Raw genomic sequence first — 21,043 nt, 5'->3', positions numbered from 1 at the left:
TAACAACCATGTGATAGTGGAAAAGTGCAAAGTTAAACCTCATTTTAATGTTTTTAAGAAAGAAATGGAACTGAATATTAAGATTATATCCATGTTTTGTGTTTTATAAGATAAGATAAGATAATATATTCCTTTATTAGTCCTGCAGTGGGGAAATTTGCAGTGTACAGCAGGAAAGGGGATAGTGCAAAAAACAAGATGCATCAGCTAACACAGTAAAAAAAAGAGCTAAACAAAGTGTAACAAAATATGAACCATTTAAATAGAAGGAAGTATAAAAATAGGAGCAGTATATACAGTATTGACAATAAACAGACTATTAACAAAATTGCACAAGTGGTAAATGATATTGCACATTGAGAATGAATGAATGAAACCTGAAAATATTAGGTTATTGTTATTATATATTATATATATATTATGTTATTTTTAGGGCCCGATTACCGACAACATCGGGCCAGCCATGGCCCTATTGAAACTGTAGGAATTATTTTCTTTTTCTTAAAATGAATCACCTTTTTGAGGGCCTTAGCACACTCAAAAAGTTGTTAAACTTGGCACACTTATCAGACGCGTTGAAAGATTTGCTATTTTAAGGGTCTCTAGCTCGGGTGTTGCAAAATTGTCGTAATATTGCGGCTTTTTTTCTCGTAAACCAATGACTTTATTCTCGTAATATTATGACTTTATTCTCGTAATATTATGACTTTATTCTCGTAATATTCTGACTTTTTTTTTCGTAAAGTTAGGACTTTATTCCCGTAGTATTACGGCTTTTTTCTCGTAATATTACAACTTTTTTTCTCGTAAAGTTAGGACTTTATTCTCGTAATATTCTGATTTTATTCTCGTAATATTATGACTTTATTCTTGTAATATTACGACTTTTTTCTCGTAAAGTTAGGACTTTATTCTCGTAATATTCTGATTTTATTCTTGTAAATTACAACTTTTTTTCTCGTAAAATTACAACTTTATTCTCTTTTCCTCAATGTGGCCCTAATACTCCGTTGTATTTTAAGGCCGGTTTATATTATATTTATATCAGAGTGCATCTTATTTTTCAACCACGACCGTTTAGTCTTGACGCTTCTGGTGTGTGTGTGTGTGTGTGAGCCATGGATGTATTAAAAGAACTGGAGGCGGGGCCCCGTTCATTTCTATGAGAGCTGCTCAGTGGCGCATCGCGTAGTGTGAACTGATGAAACTGCGCCCCCATGGCGGCTGCCAGCACAGCGGCACCACAAGAAACCGGAACCGGATGTGACGTTTTTTAATACAGCTCCAGGACCGCGTTGGGTAAGAAGTCTGTGTAACGTTGCTATGCTAGCGCTAGCAACAATTATAATGCTTTTCCTCTTTGTTTTATACACAATTAAAAACGGAACAAGATTACCAACACTTAATATACTTCACGATAGCTCAAACCCGTGATGGAGATCTAGTTTAGTCAAGCGTTTCCAACCAATATGATAAAAACAACTACGGTAGCTTAGCTTAGCTTAGCCACGTTAGCTCCACCGTTAATGTTAACAAAATGGCCAGTAGTTGATGTCCGTGGTGTTTAGCTCTCTGTTGTTTGTATAACTGAGCTCACATTTAACCATAACACTAATTGTATGTTACAGATTAAGCGTCGTTTGTGTATCAGTAGCTAGGTGAGCTAACTTAGCTCTAACTTCATTGGATCCGTTTTCACCGCGAAAGTTAGCTTAGTCAATAAGACCCAGCTAGCTCACCTCAGTACCAGATGACAATGGTGATAACTCTGAATGTCAATAGCATCACTTCATGTGAATACAATCAACTCTGATCAGCCACTTCATCCTGTTAAGCTGCTGAACACAGACCATACCCATATTTAGAGGAAGATATGTTGTTATTATATATTGTTTCTTATTTGTTTTAGGCTTTTATTGCCATAATCCTCTGTATTTATATTGTTCTTATTGTAACTTGTCCCTCCAACTGCCCCCATGCCTTTAATATGTGTCCTTTGACTTAGGCAAGGCAGCTTTGTTTGTATAGCACATTCCAGCAACAGGGCAATTCAAAGTGCTTTACATAAACATTCAAGACAAAGTGCAAAAGAACATTAGGACATAATTAAAACAGTTATAAAAACATACAAACAATTAAAGATTAGAAAATAAAAACAAAAATAAAAGCTAGGATAGAAGCTAAAATAGAGTAATAACACACACAATAGTAAAAGCTCTAGTGCAGTATAAGATCATTATCTGGTTTAATAAAAGGCAGCAGCAAACAGGAAGGTTTTAAGCTTTAATTTAAAAGAACTCAGAGTTGGAGTCTGTCCTGCAGGTTTCTGGGAGCTTGTTCCAAATATTTGGTGCTTAAAAACTGAACGCTTCTTCTGCATGTTTAGTTCTGACTCTGGGGACACTAAGCACACCTGATCCAGATGACCTGAGAGGTCTGGATGGTTCATAACATAGCAGAAGATCAGAAATGTATTTTGGCCCTAAACCATTTAGTGCTTTGTAAACCAGCAGCAGACTTAACTTATTATTGGTTGTCTGTTGTATGTATAGATGTTTGGACTGGGAATGCTACAAATGAATTGCCCCATTGGGGATAAATAAAGTTGTCTGAACTGAACTGAACTGAACTGAACTGAACTGTCCTCTCTGTTACAGATGCCTGGTTGATACAGAGATGAGCGGTGACAACGTGAAGTTGTTTGTGGGGAACCTTCCTTTAGACGCAACACACGACGAGCTGACCAAGCTCTTTGCTCCATATGGAGAGATCAACACCTGCTCTTTGCTCAGACAGTATGCCTTCGTTACCCTGAAGGGAGACGGGGCAGCAGACAGGTATTCAACTCTTACCATTACCATTATTACATACTAGTATGAATTATATTGCTATTCTAGAAACATTCTCTGATATGTTAAGATAAGATAAAATGAACCTTTATTAATCCCCAGGGGGGGATTCAGGTGTCAAAGCGCAGGTACAGAGGTACAGGTGTACAAAAAGATTATAAAACAATAAATAGAAATACAGAATATACATAGTGAATGGACATAGCGTGTACTGTCCGTCAATAAAAAAAATGTAGTGTACAATAAATAGATGTAATATGTGCAGTCTATAAAATGGTATATGGGATGTAGTGTAAAGTAAGTTTAAAGTTTAAAGTGCACCAGTGGTTAGGAGAGGTGGTTGCAGGTAGTGCAGATAGTCCGGATGGTGCAGTTTTCATGTGGGGGTCAGCCTTGGTTGTGGAGCCTTGGGTATAAAGTTAAATGGGAATATGGAAGTTTATACACAGATTTAAAGAGGTAGTTTTTGCCACTTTTGTTCATTCGGTACAATTATGAGTCGAGCAAGTTTGCTAAATTCCTTTAATCCAGTCAGTTTTGAACACATTAAACAGAAATACAATTGTTGCTCTTACTTACTGTCAGTGGGTTTTTAAACAAAAGATGGCACTTTCTCTTACGTTGTCAAAAGACAACTAGAATCATTGAAAAATGTCTGACAGACCAAGATCAAAATAACAGAATTGGAGAAGCTCAGAAAGGTCTAAAGGTTTGCATATTAGAACTGACAGGCCTGTTGGGTTTAGTGCTGCAGTATCTTTAAGACTTTGAGTTACCAAAATAACTTAAGAGGCTTTGTACAAACCTGGACCCCTGCAGAATCAAAAACTGATTAGTTCAAAGATACTTTCGGTTCTTAAGTTTATTTACAGAGTAAAGCATGACATTTCCAATGAAATATAAAATTGCTAGTAAAACAAAGACTAGCAGCATTTGGCTGGTTTCAGCTTCATATCTTCAACTCTACAAATTGTTTTATTCATTTTTAACCTCAGCTAAAATGTCTGCAGTGTTACTGTTACTGTCATCTGCTATCTGCTGTACACCTGATGATGATGCAAAGATATTTTACTCTCGCAGGGCCATACGACATCTTGATGGCAAAGAGTACAGAGGCAGGCCCCTGGTGGTCGAGGAGTCACGTGCACGCCCACCCAACTCCACTAAAGTGTTTGTGGGGAACCTTGCCGCGACGTGTTCGGCAGATGACCTGCACGGGCTGTTCTCAACCTTCGGAAGAGTTTTAGACTGTGATAAAGTCAAAGGTGAGTTAGAAAGCCTGTCACCAATACTGATGGTACAACGCAAATACATGCAGGGGTTTTCTTGAAAAGTTAAAAAAGAAAAGATGGACTAAAATGAGCTTGCTTAAGTACAGTTTAAGGTAACAATAGTCTTCAGATTATCTCGTCAGAATGCAGTGTTATATCAAGACCGTTGGCTTTTCATAGTTTCAAGTGTTAAATCTTTGAAATGAATAATGCTAAACAAAAAGTGACAATAAAAATATGGAATGGATGCATTTTCTTTTTAAATGTCTCATGCTAACTCTGATCTACCTGCTTCCTGTATGCTATACAGCCAGATTATGCTCAAATGTTGGCTATGCGTTTGTGCATATGGAGAGGAAGGAGGAGGCCCTGGTAGCTATTGAAGGACTCAACGGGACCATGTACAAGGGCCGTCAGTTGGCCGTAGAGCTGTCCAAAGCCCAACCTTTGATCAACCAGCTTGCAATGTCCGGAAATTCAAACCAAGGCGGTGGTGTAGGAGGTAAAGATGAAGGATCCTTTTGTTTTTAAGTGTTTTGCATGTAATTAAAGGTGCTATTGATAACTTTCAGCAACTAGATGTCACATTCGCCCTCCCCCGTTTTGTTTCATTTACTTCACAACAAGTCGTTGCCAGGCACTTACTGTTAATCTCAGCCATTTATCCGTTTTTTGACGACCCAGAGATACCACGTCTTTTTACTATTAGCTCACAAGCCTTGTTAGAAGTGAGAACCAAACGTCAGATATCTTCCACAAAGATAAACAAAACATTCATTTTGGACCCGCGAACATTTTTTAAAAGGATTAATCCTCAATCGTAATACATTTTATTCAGGAAAAACCATACCTCCTTAAAGCTCTGTGGAAGTTTTTTGTTTTTTTTAAGTGTTTGTCTACATAAAAATGTTATCAATAAGACCTTTAAATGTTGAAAAGAATTCATGTTCTCATCATGTTTTGTGCTCCCTTCCTTCCTTCCTTCCTTGCAGGTGGCAGGGAGGGTCTTCTTCCACGACCACCTCCATCATTAGAGCACCATCAGAGTCAAGCAGCCGTGCTAGCAGCAGCTGCAGCAGCCGCGGCTGGGCTACCCATACAAGTAAGTTAATTCTCTAGCAGGGCATCCACTATCTTGGAAAAAGATAAATTAGGTTTGAGTTTATTTTTATTGCTTTTATTTGAAATGCTGACGTCTCTCATCTTTCTTTGCAGGTTCAACAAAGTGTCCATAACTCATTCTACAACACCACATCCTTTGACCCCACCTACGCTGCTTTGAAGGGTATTACAAGCGCTAAAGGTGCAGATGGGGTGATATACGGTGCTCTCGCCAGCCAGGTGTATGGATCCGTTGCTGACCAGGTGTACCAAGACATGGCCAATCACAATTCTGCGGTGGTCGCCGCCGTTGAAGAAGTAGAGCCATCGGGTGGCCCAGATCCAACGACGCTTTTCGAGGCAGCAAGAGCCAAGTTCTTTCAGGAGGGACAGAAGGTCTTTTAACATTTATCTGAGTCAAAATGTATAATCTTCTCCTCTGTGTCCATATCTATGTTGTACCTTTTCATTTATATTTTCTGACGTATTTTGAATTAAAGGTTCTGGCAGAGCAGCAGGCAGGGAGGAAAGCAGCGTCTGCAGACAGCGAGCGCGACCGCAGCCCAATCAGAGGAAACCGAGCACCCCTCCTCCCCGACCCCGTTCCGGGTTCCTTCGCTCAGATACGACCTAAGCGGCGTGCCCTACTGCCAACGCCACCCGGAGCACCTGAGGAGCCCCCAGCTGCCGCCACCACCACTCCTGAAGGGTCAGATCCCGTTGCTAGGTACACATAACACATTTTGATAAATGATGGAGGCAGAAGAAAAATAAGCATATTAAACCTGCTTCTTGCACATATAATAATAACAAGAATAGATTATTTACATAGCACTGATCAATACTACCAACATTTCATGTGAGATGTGATTTTAAGACTAACTTTTCATTGTTTCTTGCTACTCTCCTTTCTTCTACTTCAACACTCCAGGTCTTACACAGAGTACTACCAGCAAATGCATCAATACCAACAGTATCAACAGTACCAGCAACAGTACCAGTACCTCCAGTATGCCTACACCAATCCTCCTCCCCCTCCGCCGCCGCCTCCAGCGGCCACCACACAGGCCCAGGCCAACACTCCTGCACCCCCCGGGACGTACTCGGCGCCCCCAACGTATGCGGCACCGGCAGGCTACCCACCGCCAGGAACATATGACGCTTCGGGTGGTTACAACGCCTCATCGGGGAGCTACAATGCTTCATCCGGGAACTACGATGCCTCGTCAGGGAGCTATGACGCATCTGGAGGCTATGGGGCACCGGGAGCATATGATTCATCCGGAGCTTACGCTGCAGCGGGAAGCTACTCCACATCCACACCGTATGAGCAGACACCCGCACACGGGCAACCCATGCCCCAGCGCCATGATTACCCTTACAACACGCCAGAACCCCCTTATCGATAGTCCCACCCCCACACACTCCTTCCACACTGCAGATGTGTGTGTGTGTGCGTGTGTGCGTGTGTGTGCATGTGTATTTACATAAGGGACAGTTTAAAGAGGACAACCAGAGAGGGAGCAGGGTCGTTATTCGAATGTAATTTAAAATCTGAAGCATCTCCCCTTTTCTCCATCTTTACATGGACTCTAACTTGTCAGTTGATGGCTGTGTGGCCAAGTAGGACAGCTAATATTGTAATATCGTCAAGCATTCACAGTTTCTGTTAGATGTTATGAGGCACAGCCGGTTCCTCGTTGGATGTTTAAGAAGCTTAAACGTTTCTCGGGACAAAGTTGGACTCGGAGGTCAGGATAGGAAAAGCTTTTTGTTTGTACTGAATCGAGGCCTTTTATATACTCTACATAAACACGTGCACCAAATAGGGGTTTCCTGGATAAAACTGTGTTAGAATATATCATCAAATATATATTTGATTATAACAATCAAAAGTCATGCATCATCGTATGTTTCAAGTAGGGTACAAAATGAAAACACACATTATTAAATAGCTATAAAAACAGTTGTATTCCATGTAGATTGCCTCATTTATGTTATGGTTCCCTTATAGCATTGGGTTTGAATCTGAAATATTGCCAAATAGGCGCTTTTGTGTTTCGCTTCGACACCAAATCCTCCGCCATCGTCTTGTCTGTCAACTCTCTCGTCCCGTGTGTGAAATCGGACTCCTGCCGTACAGAGCAGACTCTTTACTTTCAGTTTGTAGCATCGGTTCTCTGACTATGTATTGATAACACAGCGCTGATACGCGAAAATGAACTAAATGGGTTTTATTTCTATAAAAAAGGAAGACAACGGTGGGGGCAGTAATGTAATCGGTGTGTGCCTGAACCCCGTGTAACACTGACTACCATTTTTCAGAGATCCATATGTCTCCATAATAACTATTATAGAATATGCATCCAGGTGTAAGATCACCCTGTGTGGAGTATGTAAGAGGCCTCGGTTTGAATTCAGCCACATTGACCCTTTTCTAACAGCCAGTCTGTTTGGTTGGTAATACATGTCGACTAGAACAGAAAGCAGAAGTGAAGTGAAATGGAGCGGTGAATCAGCCTTTACTGAAGAACCTTCTTTTGTTGTAAAGATGGAGAATGTTTGTTAATTGACCGGCTTGTCTCGTGTTTCAGGCTGGTTTCACTGAGCTGACAGGTTTAGTGCTTATCAAGCAATTCCCACTCAAAGTGATGACATATAACTGTATAACTCTTCTCTATTTTGGGTCATGGAAATCTCCGATATGACAAAAGAAATTATCACAAATTGGCTTCTTGAAATTGAAGGTTAGGTTACTTAGAATCTGTTGCAATCCAATTAACACTGGCTGATTTTGTGATTGCATTCTGACTGCTGGCATTAAAAGTCTACTTGAGGCTACCTGTTGTGTCCGCAGAGTAAATGTGTAGTCCACACAGGCCTTCTTCCTGTTTAATCGGGGGAGTTTGCTTAACATAAGATGGATATTACCAGTCTGAGTGTGTGCTTGAAGTTTCATAGTCACGAGGGATAGAAAGTGTGAACATGACTTTGATAACAGGATAAAAAATACAACATTTTCAGCGATTTAAATTGAAGTACTCAGATGTTCTCTTGGAGCGGTTTTCCATAATCTACATTTCTTGTGTTTTCTTGCTTTAGCCCAGGCTCTCTGTGCTTCTCGATGTCTACACAAACTCAGGAGTTAAATCTATCCTGTCAAGAATTTTGGGTCAAATCAGCGTTTGCCTGTAAAACATTAGAACAGAATCGTTTATTCGTTTTGTAGTCATTCGCGTTTCTTTCTTTCTGATTCAGTTTTGTGTTGAGTTTGCGATCAGAGCCTCCTGCGTGAAAAGAAAGTTGAATGCATCCACGTGTTACTCTTAAGTTTTGGTAATTCTCAGTTGAACCCAGGTTTTTGATATTTTTTCAGACTGAAGAAGAGAAGTTGTGTTTTTGGTTTGTAAATATTTGAATTTATAAAAGAAATGGCAGCAAGCTTTGTTTGGTCAATGATGGTAAAAGAATCTGAGCATTACTGATACTTAAATTCCCAATTGGTTTTTGACATCTTCTGTTATCCGCGTTTCTCATCAGCTAATGTTGTGCTTCTGCTCACATTGGAATGATATTAGAGGCGAAGTTGAACTCGTTTTCAGACCAGGAAATGTACAATTTGATACTCGTGTAAATACTTAAAACCTTACTTTTAAGCTGAAAAACGAATGCCAACCAACATTTGGTTGATCGGTAGGAATATTGACTGTTAAAAAGATGAAATGATTGTATTTCTTCCTAAACAGTAGGAGATGGTGAATAGACGAGATGAAGGAGGACAGTTGTGTATCGGTCTGTTAAAAAAGAGGCAACCCAATTTGTGTGGCAAACCCTCAAGCAAGACGGTAATCCGATTACGGTCGTGCTTGTAGCGTGTAGCGTTGAACCATTGTGGCATGTGAGTGTATGATCAAAACGTACTATGAAATCAGACATTGCATACGATTTGAAGCGCAGTCTAAAAAAAAATGGGAGAAAACAGTGATTCACCATTTGAGCTGAGAGCAGGTACAAGTTTTTTTTCTAAATGCAGTGCAGTGGCGTGTTGCTGATGTGCATAGCGTAGGGTTATTGACTGAGTGGATATGAGGTGACAGTCTTGGTGCTGCAGGTGAATATGAAGGTTGTTTTTAGTAAAAGGCCGCTGATTTTCCCCGAGCAGCAGTGAGAGAAGGGCCGATGACCTTTCCTTTTCCCTCTTCTGATCTCACCAGAATCACACACTTTATTTTGACACTACTGGCTTTTCTCTGCATCCCCCACCACACCTAGACAGCTCCACACTTCTATCTAGATGTCTTTTAACTGGGTTCATTGCATTTTTACTCATGTAAAAGCAGAGCTACACGTGCAAATGCTACTAATGCACACCTGATTCCACTTGTAATTTTACTTACAGTAGTTGTTCCGTTCGTGATTGTACCACACACTCATCTTATTTCTTACTCGCCCACCTGAGTTGGTAGTGCTGTTGTTAGGTTTTAAGTGACACATAGCCTCTCTAAATTGCCACATTATATTCCACCATCTCCATGTGAACTGTTAGTTGCATGCCTTGTTGTTGCTGCTGCTCCAGCCACCTTCTTCCTCTTGCTGATTATTGCAGCTAGAGTGGGAGGGAGCCAAACTGAGCCCTTGCCCTGGACGTACGCCACACGCAGCTGTAGCGTGGGATGGGGAAATCAGCAGCGTTAGGCCTGAAACTGCTGTGGACGATGGGGTGTCCCCCCACTAAGGTAAACACTCAAGACCACACACTCCTGCCCCTCCCTGAAAACACACGTACACATTCACAAACACACTCATACACGCACACAGATACCGATATCCATACTTCATATTCCGTACCCCGTCTTCAGGGAGTTTTATTCGTCAGGATTTCAGATTTTTGGAAATGGATCTCCCGTCCTTTTTTAAATGGGAGATTATCTTTTTCCTGCTTTTGATTTTCCTGATCATATCCCTGCATACTCTGCTCATACATTCCTGCTCCCACAACATACTGACCGCTCTCACACACACCCAGATTTGGAGGACACGTATACTGTCTTTTTAGTCTAAATCTGAAACCCTTTCTGTTGTTGTTAGTACATCCCGTATCTAACAGCCTGTCGTTCAAGAGTACCAGGCGATCACAGCCAGAGCTGGACGTGGGGACATTTAGTACGGAGGGGTTGTTTTAGTTTTTGTAAATGCACCCCTGGGGCCACTTCGGGGTTAAGTGCCTTTGCGTAAGAGCACATTGGTAGGCCCTTCATTTCAGAGTTGAATAACCCGGCTCAGGATCGGTTGCTGGTTCAACGCTCGACTCCTCCCCCTCTCCCCTAAAACAACGATTTTTGATGCCACATTCAACTTGTATGAATGACAATGAACACAAATATTATCATTTTGTTTTAAATTACATTTTTGTCCTATGTTCTTTGAAATGTTTAATTATCAATAAATGAATTTGAACTGAACTGTAGCCTTTGTGTGAATATTTCCAGATAATCATGAATTGGTGTGTTGTTACCAGCTGATTTAATGTATTATTACCTTTTAAAGTTTGTTCATTTAGAATGCCTGAAATAAGGTCTGTGGTTTAACACAAGCTGAAGCGATTTTAATGTTTTGTTCTACGACATAAAATACATCAGTAAATATCGCACTTGTGAATTTTGAAGCTTTTTACGTGTCTTAAACAAGGCAGTAGCTAACAAGTGGCTAAATGAGACTACTAAACATCATCATGCCAAATCGCTCGCCTTTAGTGGTGGTGACGTGAAGTCATGCGACCGTGGTGTAGTTTGTTTATAGCCTAATGTTAGCTTTTTACTTCTGGCAATTGCATTCACACTTAAAAAAATCATAGAAGTGGTGTTCATTTGTGAAGATTATCTTTCTGAACAAAATGTGTAAGTGTCATAAACGTTTGTTTGCCCATTAGCTTTTTGTCGAGGGAACCAGTGTCGATGCTAATTTCCTGGTTGGCCTACACAAATCCGTCATCCCTGCACCGCTCTATTGCAATAGCAGCAAACCTTCCTTCCTGGGTCCCAGAGTGTTTGTGGAGGAGTCACCAAATAACTATGAGCTCAGCATCAGATGACGTTTTATTCCATTTTCTTCCAAAAACATCAACCTATGCTTCTCAAATAAAAACCAATAAATTTGATAAACAATCCAAACCTGTTGATAATTCAATCACTTTGATATACAAAAAGAAAAATCAAACGAGAAGAAATCGAAGGTTATGGAACCTCATTCCCTGCTAACAAGACATTTTCATGGACACTGCTGAGTTTCATGCCCTCAACAACAATGAACAGTTTACAGATGGACACTAGAGAGTACTGAATGAGTGGAGTGAACGCAGTATACACAATACTGAGGGTATACTGAGGTAATATGGTGAGTAGGCCTACCTAAATGGACGGAGGATGGAGCGTGAAACTGCATAGACATCATGCGCCTTTCACTGGCAAAAAACGACATGGAAATGCAGTTTCTGCTCTGATAACACGCAAGTCTGGTTTCCAGCTGCCAGATTAGTCCGTGAAGTAGCTTCAGTGATGAATACAAAGGTTTGTTTGGTAGACAATTGTCTTGGGAGTCTTCCGTTGTGGAAAACACTACAAGCAACCCATTGAAGTTCACCTCCTATGTCCTTTTTGTAAAGTTGGAGTGCAGGTAGAAGTGTGTGCTGATAATTCACGTACATACTGGGGTGGAAAACTCCTTTTTTAGTCCTTTTTATTATATATTTATTTTATATGAGAAACTAGTCTGAGGATGCGTTCAGGGAATCCGACCCCAGATTAAATACTGCAACTTCTAGTTTTACTTTATAGCTTTTATTCGGCGTCCCTTATATTGATTTTAGCAGGGGAGATGACAATTAAGGAGAATTAAACTACAAAAAATAAAGTGTACAGAGACACAACTGGGATAGTAAATTTTTACAAATTGTCTGAAAAATAAAGTTGAAGCTTCCGGTGAATCTAAAGCCTGGTTTCAGGAAACCAGTCCGTGCTTTTTAAGAGGATGACTGGGAAAGAATAAGTCCGGTTGATGGCAACAGACAGGACAAGACTGGGCAAACACGTTAAAAACACCACACAATGTTGACCAGACCAAACACATATTACAGTACTTTGACTTTCAATCACAACCTCCCATGATGCTGCTGGCATAGTATGAAAAAGGAGCGAGCATTCAAACACACGTATTGAAAATAGCAACGCTTTAATAAAGAGCGATTTTTACAAGACTGCAATGTCTAGCTAGCTAGGTGATAACTGGCATTGACATCCATGGCGTTTTACAAAGATGCAGTTTACGGTAACTGGGTTTGAAGTTTGATGGGTTACTTGCAAGTTTGCATTTCTGCATGCGAGGCAGCCTTCAAACAGTTACGGACCCTACATTGTAAAACAGTTGATTTATGAATGCCAATGAACGTTCATGTCGAGAGAGGTAAGTAAAAAATCTCATGGAGAAATTTCCTTAACGTTGTTCCAAACACACCGGTAAAGTGAGAGTTCACACAATGGTCATGCTTTTACCGGGCACACAAGCCAATAAAAAGACGACACTTAATCATGCAAAAAAAAAGACAGTTTCTTTGTCTCTTAAAAAATAAAAGAACAAAAAAAATCCTTTTTGAGTTCTGATATCATCCATCCGTAGTGACCTTGAATAAGAAGAAGCTGCGCTTTGATGATGACTTTGGTGCAAAAAAATGTTCCTGTTTCGAAGAGGACAGACCCTGTCCTGTCCACTTCCTCGATGAAGACACTCTTGGTATAGACCAGTTGTGATAGTTTACCCTTGACCCCGCCCCGCCCCGCCCCATTGCCCACCCGCCCGCCCCACAAACCCCACCCCCTTCCTCCTCGAGATGGACACAAACATCACAAACATCAAACCCACCCGCCCGCCCGTCCCTGGATGATGACACCTTCAAAATACAACCATTCAACACACAGATACAGCAATAAATTGTCCCACGTACAGTACGTCATCCAATGGGGCTTCGATCACTTTACAGAGAGCACGTCTAAAAACACATGAACGGCATTACCTATATACAGAGGACACAGTAACAGTCAGAGGTTGGCCCAGGATGGATCGAGCTGCGTCGTGGGAGTGAAGTGCACAATGAAAAGAGCATTCAGCTGACGGAGAAAAAGACAAACCACCGGGACGAGGAGTAATGGAGGACAATTTCTTTTTTCCGAAGGAGATATCCAAATGTCAGCTGGCTTCTTGGGTTGAGAAACCTCAGAGAATATCTGCCTGCTTGGTGACGACTTCTAACACTGAAGCCTCTCTCTGCTGGTAGTAGAGTCGTAGCTGGCGGGGAGATTGGTTTTTGCGTAGCCAGCAGTCGAATGTTGAATCATAACGCCACCATACAGTCGCTATTCTCTGACGATTTCGTTGGTAATCACAAGCGTGTGCAGCTCCAGCTGTCTGGAGAGATTCAGATTCACTTTGAGATTCCAGGTCCGATGACTTCGGGGCGTTGTTTTCAGCAGATGAGTGATCCTTGGAACCACCTTTTTAATTTGATGTTTGGGTTGTACAGACTGAGACACGGTCACGATAACACTCGGTAAGTTAGTACACGCTGCCAGCTCACTAGAGACCTTTCATCTCTAACCCTGTTTATCTCTATGGGAAGGCATGTGCACACACAAACACACATACAGTACATGTACATAGAACAGACACAATCAATAGAAAACGACTTCATCCCCAATCGATTATTGCCCCTTTCAACTGTACATCCCAGCAATGATTTTAGGTTTTTGTGCAGCAGAGCGTTGTCCCCTCTTCGAAGGTTTGTGCTATATATATATCTATATATCGTCTGTCTGTCTGTGGGTCTGACTTGACCTTGGATCTGCCAGAAAAGCCACATTAACATTTAACGTCTCATTAAAGCCTCCCGTCTCTGGCTGTCTGAATTAATCTGTGTGTCGTCACCGCAGGCATTACTAGGGTCATGATCGACAGACATTACCCTCAGTCGCTTTTCGACGGTCTAGTCCTCGTTTGACTCCTCCCGACTGACCTTTAGCTGTCCTGTCCATAAATGTTAAGACTACATTAACAAACCTCTCTCTGTGGTAGCAGTGTCTTTTTAATTCCTCCAAGCGGAGGTGAGACATTTTGTCTGCAGTAATTATCCAGTTTTTCTGGCGTGTAAAGGACTTCACAGGAGACTCATTTTGGACAGGACGGATGCTCAGGACAGGGTTGGAAATCATAGGAGAGTTGGCAAGACTGAGAATCACCTCCTTACTAATATCCAGTCACCTCTCTATCTGGCTCTCAGTGCATTTTTCACTACTTTTAGAGCAGTACGGGTCAAACAGAAGAGGTTAGAAAATAAAACGTCATTCTGTACAGAAACCTTCACACAACAACACTACAGCAGGGAACAGCTTTCTAAACAGCCTACAGATGGGTGTGGAAAAGACAGTAAACGAAGATTTGCATGATATTGCACAGCTGTAGAGGAAAGAAAAGAACAAAAATACACAGTGTGTACAGCACGACCCCAAGTAGCAAAGTCAGTGTAAGAGGTTTGTTTACATCCAAATGCGATGCCTGGGTCTGGCTCAGTGCTTTCATCAGTTAGTTCCAGTGCAGTAACACATTGGTACCTGGCAACACAGTTAATGACATCAGGTACCAAAAGAGAAACACATACCACGTTCATCCACACACACACACACACACACACAAATTATCGTTCCACGCCGGATGTTTTGATGTTGAAGTTGGCAATTAAGAACAAATGGAGCTCATAAAAAGACTCATGTCGATGCAGCACATTGAAATGTAGAAAAAGGAAAACGCACGCATTCAAATCGATCACTTCTGACATCAGGTGATGGATGACACGCAAACCGGGGAACCAATCTGAACAAGACGCTAAAATCACCTACACAGACATACAACCCTTGGCAAAGTTCACATTGAGTAAAGTGCCAGCAAACAATCCAATCAGAGAAAGAGACGCGCGTCCTCCGAGTTTGAAGTGGGCAAGTTTTTATACAGGAAATTATCGGGGATGAGGAGGCCGGGAAGTGGCAGTAGAGCACTTCCACAGAGCTGTCATCACAGGTCATAATCGCCGTTTGAATTGGCGAATCAAACAGAGGATGAGTGGGATTGATGCGGAGCCTCTGGTGCCCCATTCAAAGACAGAGAGATCAGTAGCCACATGGAGAGAGGAGAGGAGATTAGAGGGCGAGGCGACATGGAAACAGACATCAGCATTTCATCTTTTATCCATCCTCTGGTCCTCTCTCCTTCTTCCTCTCCCCTCCCTTTTCCCTCTCTTGTCATCCTCTTTCTTCCTCCGCCACTGGATTTGGTTCTGGATTTGTTTTCTTTCTCTCTCTCCATCTCTTTCCCTCTCGCCTTCTCTCTCTCGGCTTTGCTGCCATGGTTACAACATCATCCCTACATGAAGTGCATCTGCAGAGGACGAGAGCAGAATGGAGAATAATTTAGTTCGACAAAACACCTCATCAAGTGTTCAGACATCTACTGACAAGCGTATTACCTGCCGCAGTGCCGGGAAAACAGCTTGTCGTGGGCGCGAGCGCTCAGTCGGCAATTATATTACTCTGTTATGTTTTGAATAATTGGTCCAAATATACTTGTTTGTTTTCCTGAGAGTTTTGTGGCCGCACCAACGGATGATTACTCACTGTGAAAAACACTGTCTTCACACTTGCTGGTCAATTATCTGACAACATGATTCATCCTGCTTCTGTAAGGGTCCGCACCTTGAATGTTACTTATCAGTCGTTAAGAACAGCTGAATGAGTACGTCTATTATTCAAGAAGACTTGCGGACATGAAGCAGACATACTGTCAAATTCCACCTCTGTTTGTTCTTATGCTGTTACATGTCAATTTAGGATGTCCATACTCTTATTTGGTCTACCCAGTTTGTTTTTCATTGTGTCTTGCCTACTTAGTAATTCTCTACACCTCCCAGAAAAGTATTCAACAACCCCAAGATAATTGCCTATAGATCCACACTACTCCCCTTTAAGCTACACACTCCAAAGCATAAAAGTAGGAGTAGCCCCAATATTCAGTCAAGTTTAAATTTGGATTGTTTCCCCTCACACCTTCTTTATTGTCTCCTAAACATGTCTACATTCATTGTGTGATAAACTGTGATTTTCTTGAGGGAGAGGTGAAAGCATTTATCAGACAGGTGCCTCATATTTATGTGTGCAAGTACGTGCGAGTGGTGGAGCAAGAGCCTGTGAGGTTAAAATGAAAGCGTTTCTGTAATAATATAGCTCTAAACTGAGGTTTAAAGAGGACCTATTATGCTCATTTTCAGGTGCATACTTGTATTTTGTGTTTCCACTAGAACATGTTTACATGCTGTTATGTTCAAAAAACACTTTACTTTTCTCATACCCGCTGTGCTGCAGAACCTCTTTTCACCCTCTGTCTAAAAACGCTCTGTTTGAGATCCTGACCCCCCCCTCCTGAAAAGCCCAGTCTGCTCTGATTGGTCAGCTGGCCCACTCTGTTGTGATTGGTCAACCGAACCAAACTCTTCGGACTCCGCTCCAGCTCCACTCTAACTAGCTTTGTTTGAGGGCGTGCCAAACTTTCCGCGACGCAGGTATTATTCAAATGTTACTTAGTGACATCACCACGTTACGGAAGAAAGTGCTTTCAAGCTAAGCGTTTCAGTAACTCTCTTTTACATGCACAACAGGACTCAGTCCAAAGTCTATGACTGGACTGTGTATGGTCAGTCTGTTTTGTGGCGAAATTGTTACACAAATAGTCAGTGGTCATGTCTATATGACACGCTGCTCCACTCAAATGGCTCAAAACTACTTATTTAACGGCAATACATGGCATATGTACTAATATAAATGTTTGTGTGTGTGTGTGTGTGTGTGTGTGTTACCTGTGTCCCCGGCATGGGTCCAAAGGGATTGGTGGGTCTCAGGACAGGCTGGTTGTACATGACAGGCTGCGGGGGCATCATCTGAACGCCCCCCATCTGATGACTCATCTGAGGAGGGAGCTGGTCAGAGGACAGGTGGGAGAATGGATGGTGATAGGTGGGGAGCACACACTATTTCAGATTTAGAGTAGATTAACGCCAGCAGAGTATGAATGTAAGACTGAGATTAAAGCCGTTGTTTACCATTCCATACACAGGCACTTGGGGTGACGTCATAGGAAAAGCCACTGGTGCGGGAGCCTGTATGGAAATAAAGAGAAAAACACAATATACCACTTTCTGTCTGAGCTGCAGTCTTTTAATCTTGACCTGAGAGTTGATTACAAACATAATCCTGATACTGTCAGCCTCATGTCTAACCTGTCAAAGATGCCCCTCCCCTCCCCCAAACAAAGACAGAAATGTCTTGACTTTCTTTAACATTTGCATTTGTTTGTAGCAAGACACCTAATCCTGAGCAACAAAAAGAGGTGCAACGTTTAACAAAGTAGAATTGAGGTAGCGAAGATTGGCAGCAAGGGATGAAACAACAATGCCAATGCAGTACAATAAGCAAAATAATTCCCTTTTCCCCATGTTTAATCACCAGTACAAACAGCCTAATAATACTGTAAAAGTGCCCAAGCATTGATTTAAAAAAAAGGGAGGTTTTTGAATGTCAGGGTGAAATCAGGTGCAGAAAGAGGAGCGAGGGAGGAGGTGAAATAAAGAAATGTACTTACATAGCCAGTATAGATCATCCCATTCTGTGGAGAGTTACAGAAAAAGAGCGTTACAACAATAAAAGCCATGCTCAGGCCTTTTCTCTAAATGAGCAGAGGAGATAAACCAGACCTTCGCCCATTCCTCATGTTCAAATCACTTGTACTTTCTATTCACGTCGTGCCACCGTCTTTCCGAGCCATTTGCTGAATAAGTGAGCGGTTTGAGTCGAGAGGTCAATCAGACGAAAATTAAAAGATGAAACCAGATTGAATGGAAGAGACTCGCGGATAATTGAGAGTGGAGCACAAAGGACAGACGCAAATTTGGCAGCTCCTTCAAAAAGCCCTGAATGCAGCAGAAAGTTACATTTGGCCAACAGGTACATTTAATGAGTTTCATTCCAGAATGAGATATCAGACCATTAGGAGAAACTGGCTCCTCTGACAGAATGATGGATGGCACCAAATTAATACACAATACAATACTTCTTACAAAGATTTCGGCTGGAGCAGTGCAGTAGTGCTTTCTGGACAAAAGGCCACATTTACAGACCTGACCCTATATAATATAGAGACTTAATTGTCAGGTTGATAGTGATATCTTTATGAAATTTCATTTTCTATCATTATTTTGTAACTCCCAGAAAGCTGATTTTTGTAGTTTACAGTATCCTATAATGAAATTCACTTCATAGGGAGGGTATTAAGTGATTTTTTTCCTCATGGTACATTCCGGTAAGAGTCGGCCAAGGTTTTTCTCCACTTTGGAAATTATGACATTAGATCTGCAATGATATAAAATTAATTGGCGACTATTTTGATAATCAATTAATCATTTAAGTAACCTTTCATGCAAAAACTGCCAAATAGTCTCTGATTTCAGCTTTTGCTCTGTTTGATATCATGAACTGAATATCTTTTACTCTTTAATTTCATCTTTCACAGCTTTTAAAGGTGCAGTTTGTAGGATATGGCGGCATCTAGTGGTGCGGTTGCAGATTGCAACCAGCTGAGTACCCCTCCGCTCACTCCTCCCTTTCCAAGACTGCGGTAACGTGAGCCGCCGAGTACAAAACCGTGGTAATACCGCTCGCCTCGCTCAGAGGCCATCCTTACCATAATAACACTACTTTAGGAGCAATGGAAGCCAGACGGCGGCTGGCGGTACCACAGTTTTGTACTCTTTGATATCATCTTTCACAGCTTTTAAGTGTTGGCAGAGACACTGCAGCACCTTTTCCTTTTGGATTCCACCACAACAAGCAGTGTGAAATACGTCCTTTTGTTGGGTGAAAGTCAAACCCCAAAAGGCACAAATTGGCACAGTGCTGATCTGGTTTTGGAGGGCACCCAATGATGGTGTAAATTGTCCTGCTCATAACTAACAGGAGAATAAGTGTAGCTGTGAATCAATCTGCGGTGCAAAAAAAAAAAGTGCGCCAATGTAGCCTTTAAATTACCATCTGAGGGACGGGCATGGGTGCAGGTGCCATGGGATGGGTGGTGTGAGTCCAGTTGGTGCTGGTGCACATGGTCTTTGACTGCCAACCGCCACCAGTTGGCTTCTTCTCTACCAGCTGACTCCACTGGAGCTCTGGCCTGATGCACAAACACACATACACAGAGCATTTTTTAGATGCGATTGTGTAAAATCCGAAAGAGAAATAATGGATCGTGAGAGAGTTTGAACTGTGATAATGATGGATAGACAGCTGAGTCATTTGCTTGTGGCTAAGTCAGGAAAGCCCACTCACTTTTTAGCTTGCGTCCCGCCAAACTGCAGGTCTGAGAGAAGAAAAAAAACAAATATATCAGCTGAAAGGAAGCAACACAGCCAGAGAGGAATAACAGGAAATATTAGAAGCAATATTTGGAGAGAGATTCTGCATACTCACTACCAACGAGGTTGGCTAATGAAGAGTCCAAATCATTGGGCAGCATTTTCCCAGAGTGCAACTGGACTCCAGGGCTGTGAATTTGAACGGGTGGTGCTGGCTTTAGCAGGTCACCTGACATCCAAAGGTTACCATGGTAACGTGAAAGGAGAAAAGAGGGGAAATGAGTCAACAGCATGAAGCATCACCGGGCATCACTGTCACAGCGTATCCAGCTCTGAGCAGTGTGTTTATTTGCACGCTTCGTTGTATGTTTACATGATTATATGTGTGTGTGTGTGTGCAGTCCTACCTCCCCAGGCATTGTTATTGTTGGGCACAGTGTGTGTGGTCTGGATGGGGGTGTAGTTAGGCTGCAGGGTGAACAGCTCACTGGTCAGGTTTGGCACACTGCAGGAGGGAAAGTGGAGAGGAGAGCACAGTTTTGTTTCTCATTTTGTTTTTACGTACCCATTTAAAATAAAATTGATTTATAATGACAGACAGACTTCTTGTTGAAGACCTGGAGTAGCATTTTTACGCTGCAGACTCACTGGTTGCTGACGGGTACGATCGGTGAGTTGGAGAAGAGATCTGTGGCCCCTCCGCTGCTGTTGGCACTGCCCACTGACTGGGCGCTGGGTGACACATTGGGTGTCTGGATGTCGATCACTTTATGACCGTCCTCCTGCAATGAAAAGCATCAACACTATAATATGATATTTCCATGGTTTGTAAACAGCCCTGCAGGACACATGAATAGTGTTAGGAAAGATAGCCATTATACATATTTATGCTTCTTTATTTGAATGAGGAATCCACTGCAGAGGGTCTTGAGATTGTGACTTCATTGTCATTCTCTGTGCAGCTCTACGCTATGGGCCAGCAGCCAGAGACAGACAGTGTATTTCACTGTACTGCAGGACTAATGCATTTGTCCATTCAACTTCAACAACAGTGTGGAGGACAAAAAGACGTACACTTCACACACACTAAAGTGATTTCAATGTGTTTTTCTCACATAAAAGCAAAAAACAATTCATTGTGGTTTCATTCAGTATAGTATTGTTGCTGTGTAGCGTTAGCTGTCTATATGTGTATGTTTAAAAATGTCTTGCAAATGTCTCACCTTGTGTTGCTGCAGTCTGTTGTCTTCTGTCTTGTCGTCCATACGGCTGAGAGAGATCCCAGTGCTGGAGAGAGAGGACACTGCACTGGACAAGGTGCTGGATCTTAA

The 21,043-nt window shown here is 41.9% G+C and overlaps 2 protein-coding genes across 6 annotated transcripts in view; one reads left to right on the top strand and one right to left on the bottom strand.

The window, feature by feature from the left end:
- Positions 1-1,217: 1,217 nt before the first annotated feature.
- On the top strand, positions 1,218-10,683 carry LOC119475990 (RNA-binding protein 4-like). Its single transcript, XM_037749151.1, is given in 9 exon segments — positions 1,218-1,266; positions 1,269-1,299; positions 2,658-2,837; positions 3,930-4,114; positions 4,431-4,622; positions 5,113-5,222; positions 5,336-5,617; positions 5,722-5,948; positions 6,153-10,683. Coding segments are annotated over 9 exon segments (1,734 nt in total). The 3' UTR covers positions 6,631-10,683.
- A 4,010-nt stretch (positions 10,684-14,693) lies between these two features.
- LOC119476316 (phosphatidylinositol-binding clathrin assembly protein-like) overlaps positions 14,694-21,043 on the bottom strand; it is a 29,225-nt gene continuing 22,875 nt past the window's right edge. For 2 of the 5 annotated variants that reach the window (XM_037749732.1, XM_037749734.1), the window contains 10 exons: positions 20,936-21,038; positions 20,361-20,494; positions 20,120-20,217; positions 19,828-19,941; positions 19,687-19,717; positions 19,393-19,531; positions 17,951-17,974; positions 17,412-17,468; positions 17,169-17,339; positions 14,694-15,697 (listed from right to left, as the gene is read on the bottom strand). In XM_037749732.1, coding sequence (XP_037605660.1) covers positions 15,683-15,697; positions 17,169-17,339; positions 17,412-17,468; positions 17,951-17,974; positions 19,393-19,531; positions 19,687-19,717; positions 19,828-19,941; positions 20,120-20,217; positions 20,361-20,494; positions 20,936-21,038 — 886 coding nt within the window. In that variant the 3' untranslated portion in view covers positions 14,694-15,682. The remainder of the gene's footprint in view (positions 15,698-17,168; positions 17,340-17,411; positions 17,469-17,950; positions 17,975-19,392; positions 19,532-19,686; positions 19,718-19,827; positions 19,942-20,119; positions 20,218-20,360; positions 20,495-20,935; positions 21,039-21,043) is intronic. The other 3 variants (XM_037749733.1, XM_037749736.1, XM_037749735.1) reach the window with 2 other exon arrangements.

The sequence above is a fragment of the Sebastes umbrosus genome, chromosome 17 (assembly GCF_015220745.1).
Source record: "Sebastes umbrosus isolate fSebUmb1 chromosome 17, fSebUmb1.pri, whole genome shotgun sequence".
In the NCBI taxonomy this organism is placed as follows: Eukaryota; Metazoa; Chordata; class Actinopteri; order Perciformes; family Sebastidae; genus Sebastes; species Sebastes umbrosus.
The sequence above is the reverse complement of the archived record's forward strand: the minus strand, read 5'-3'. Positions and strand labels throughout refer to the sequence as shown.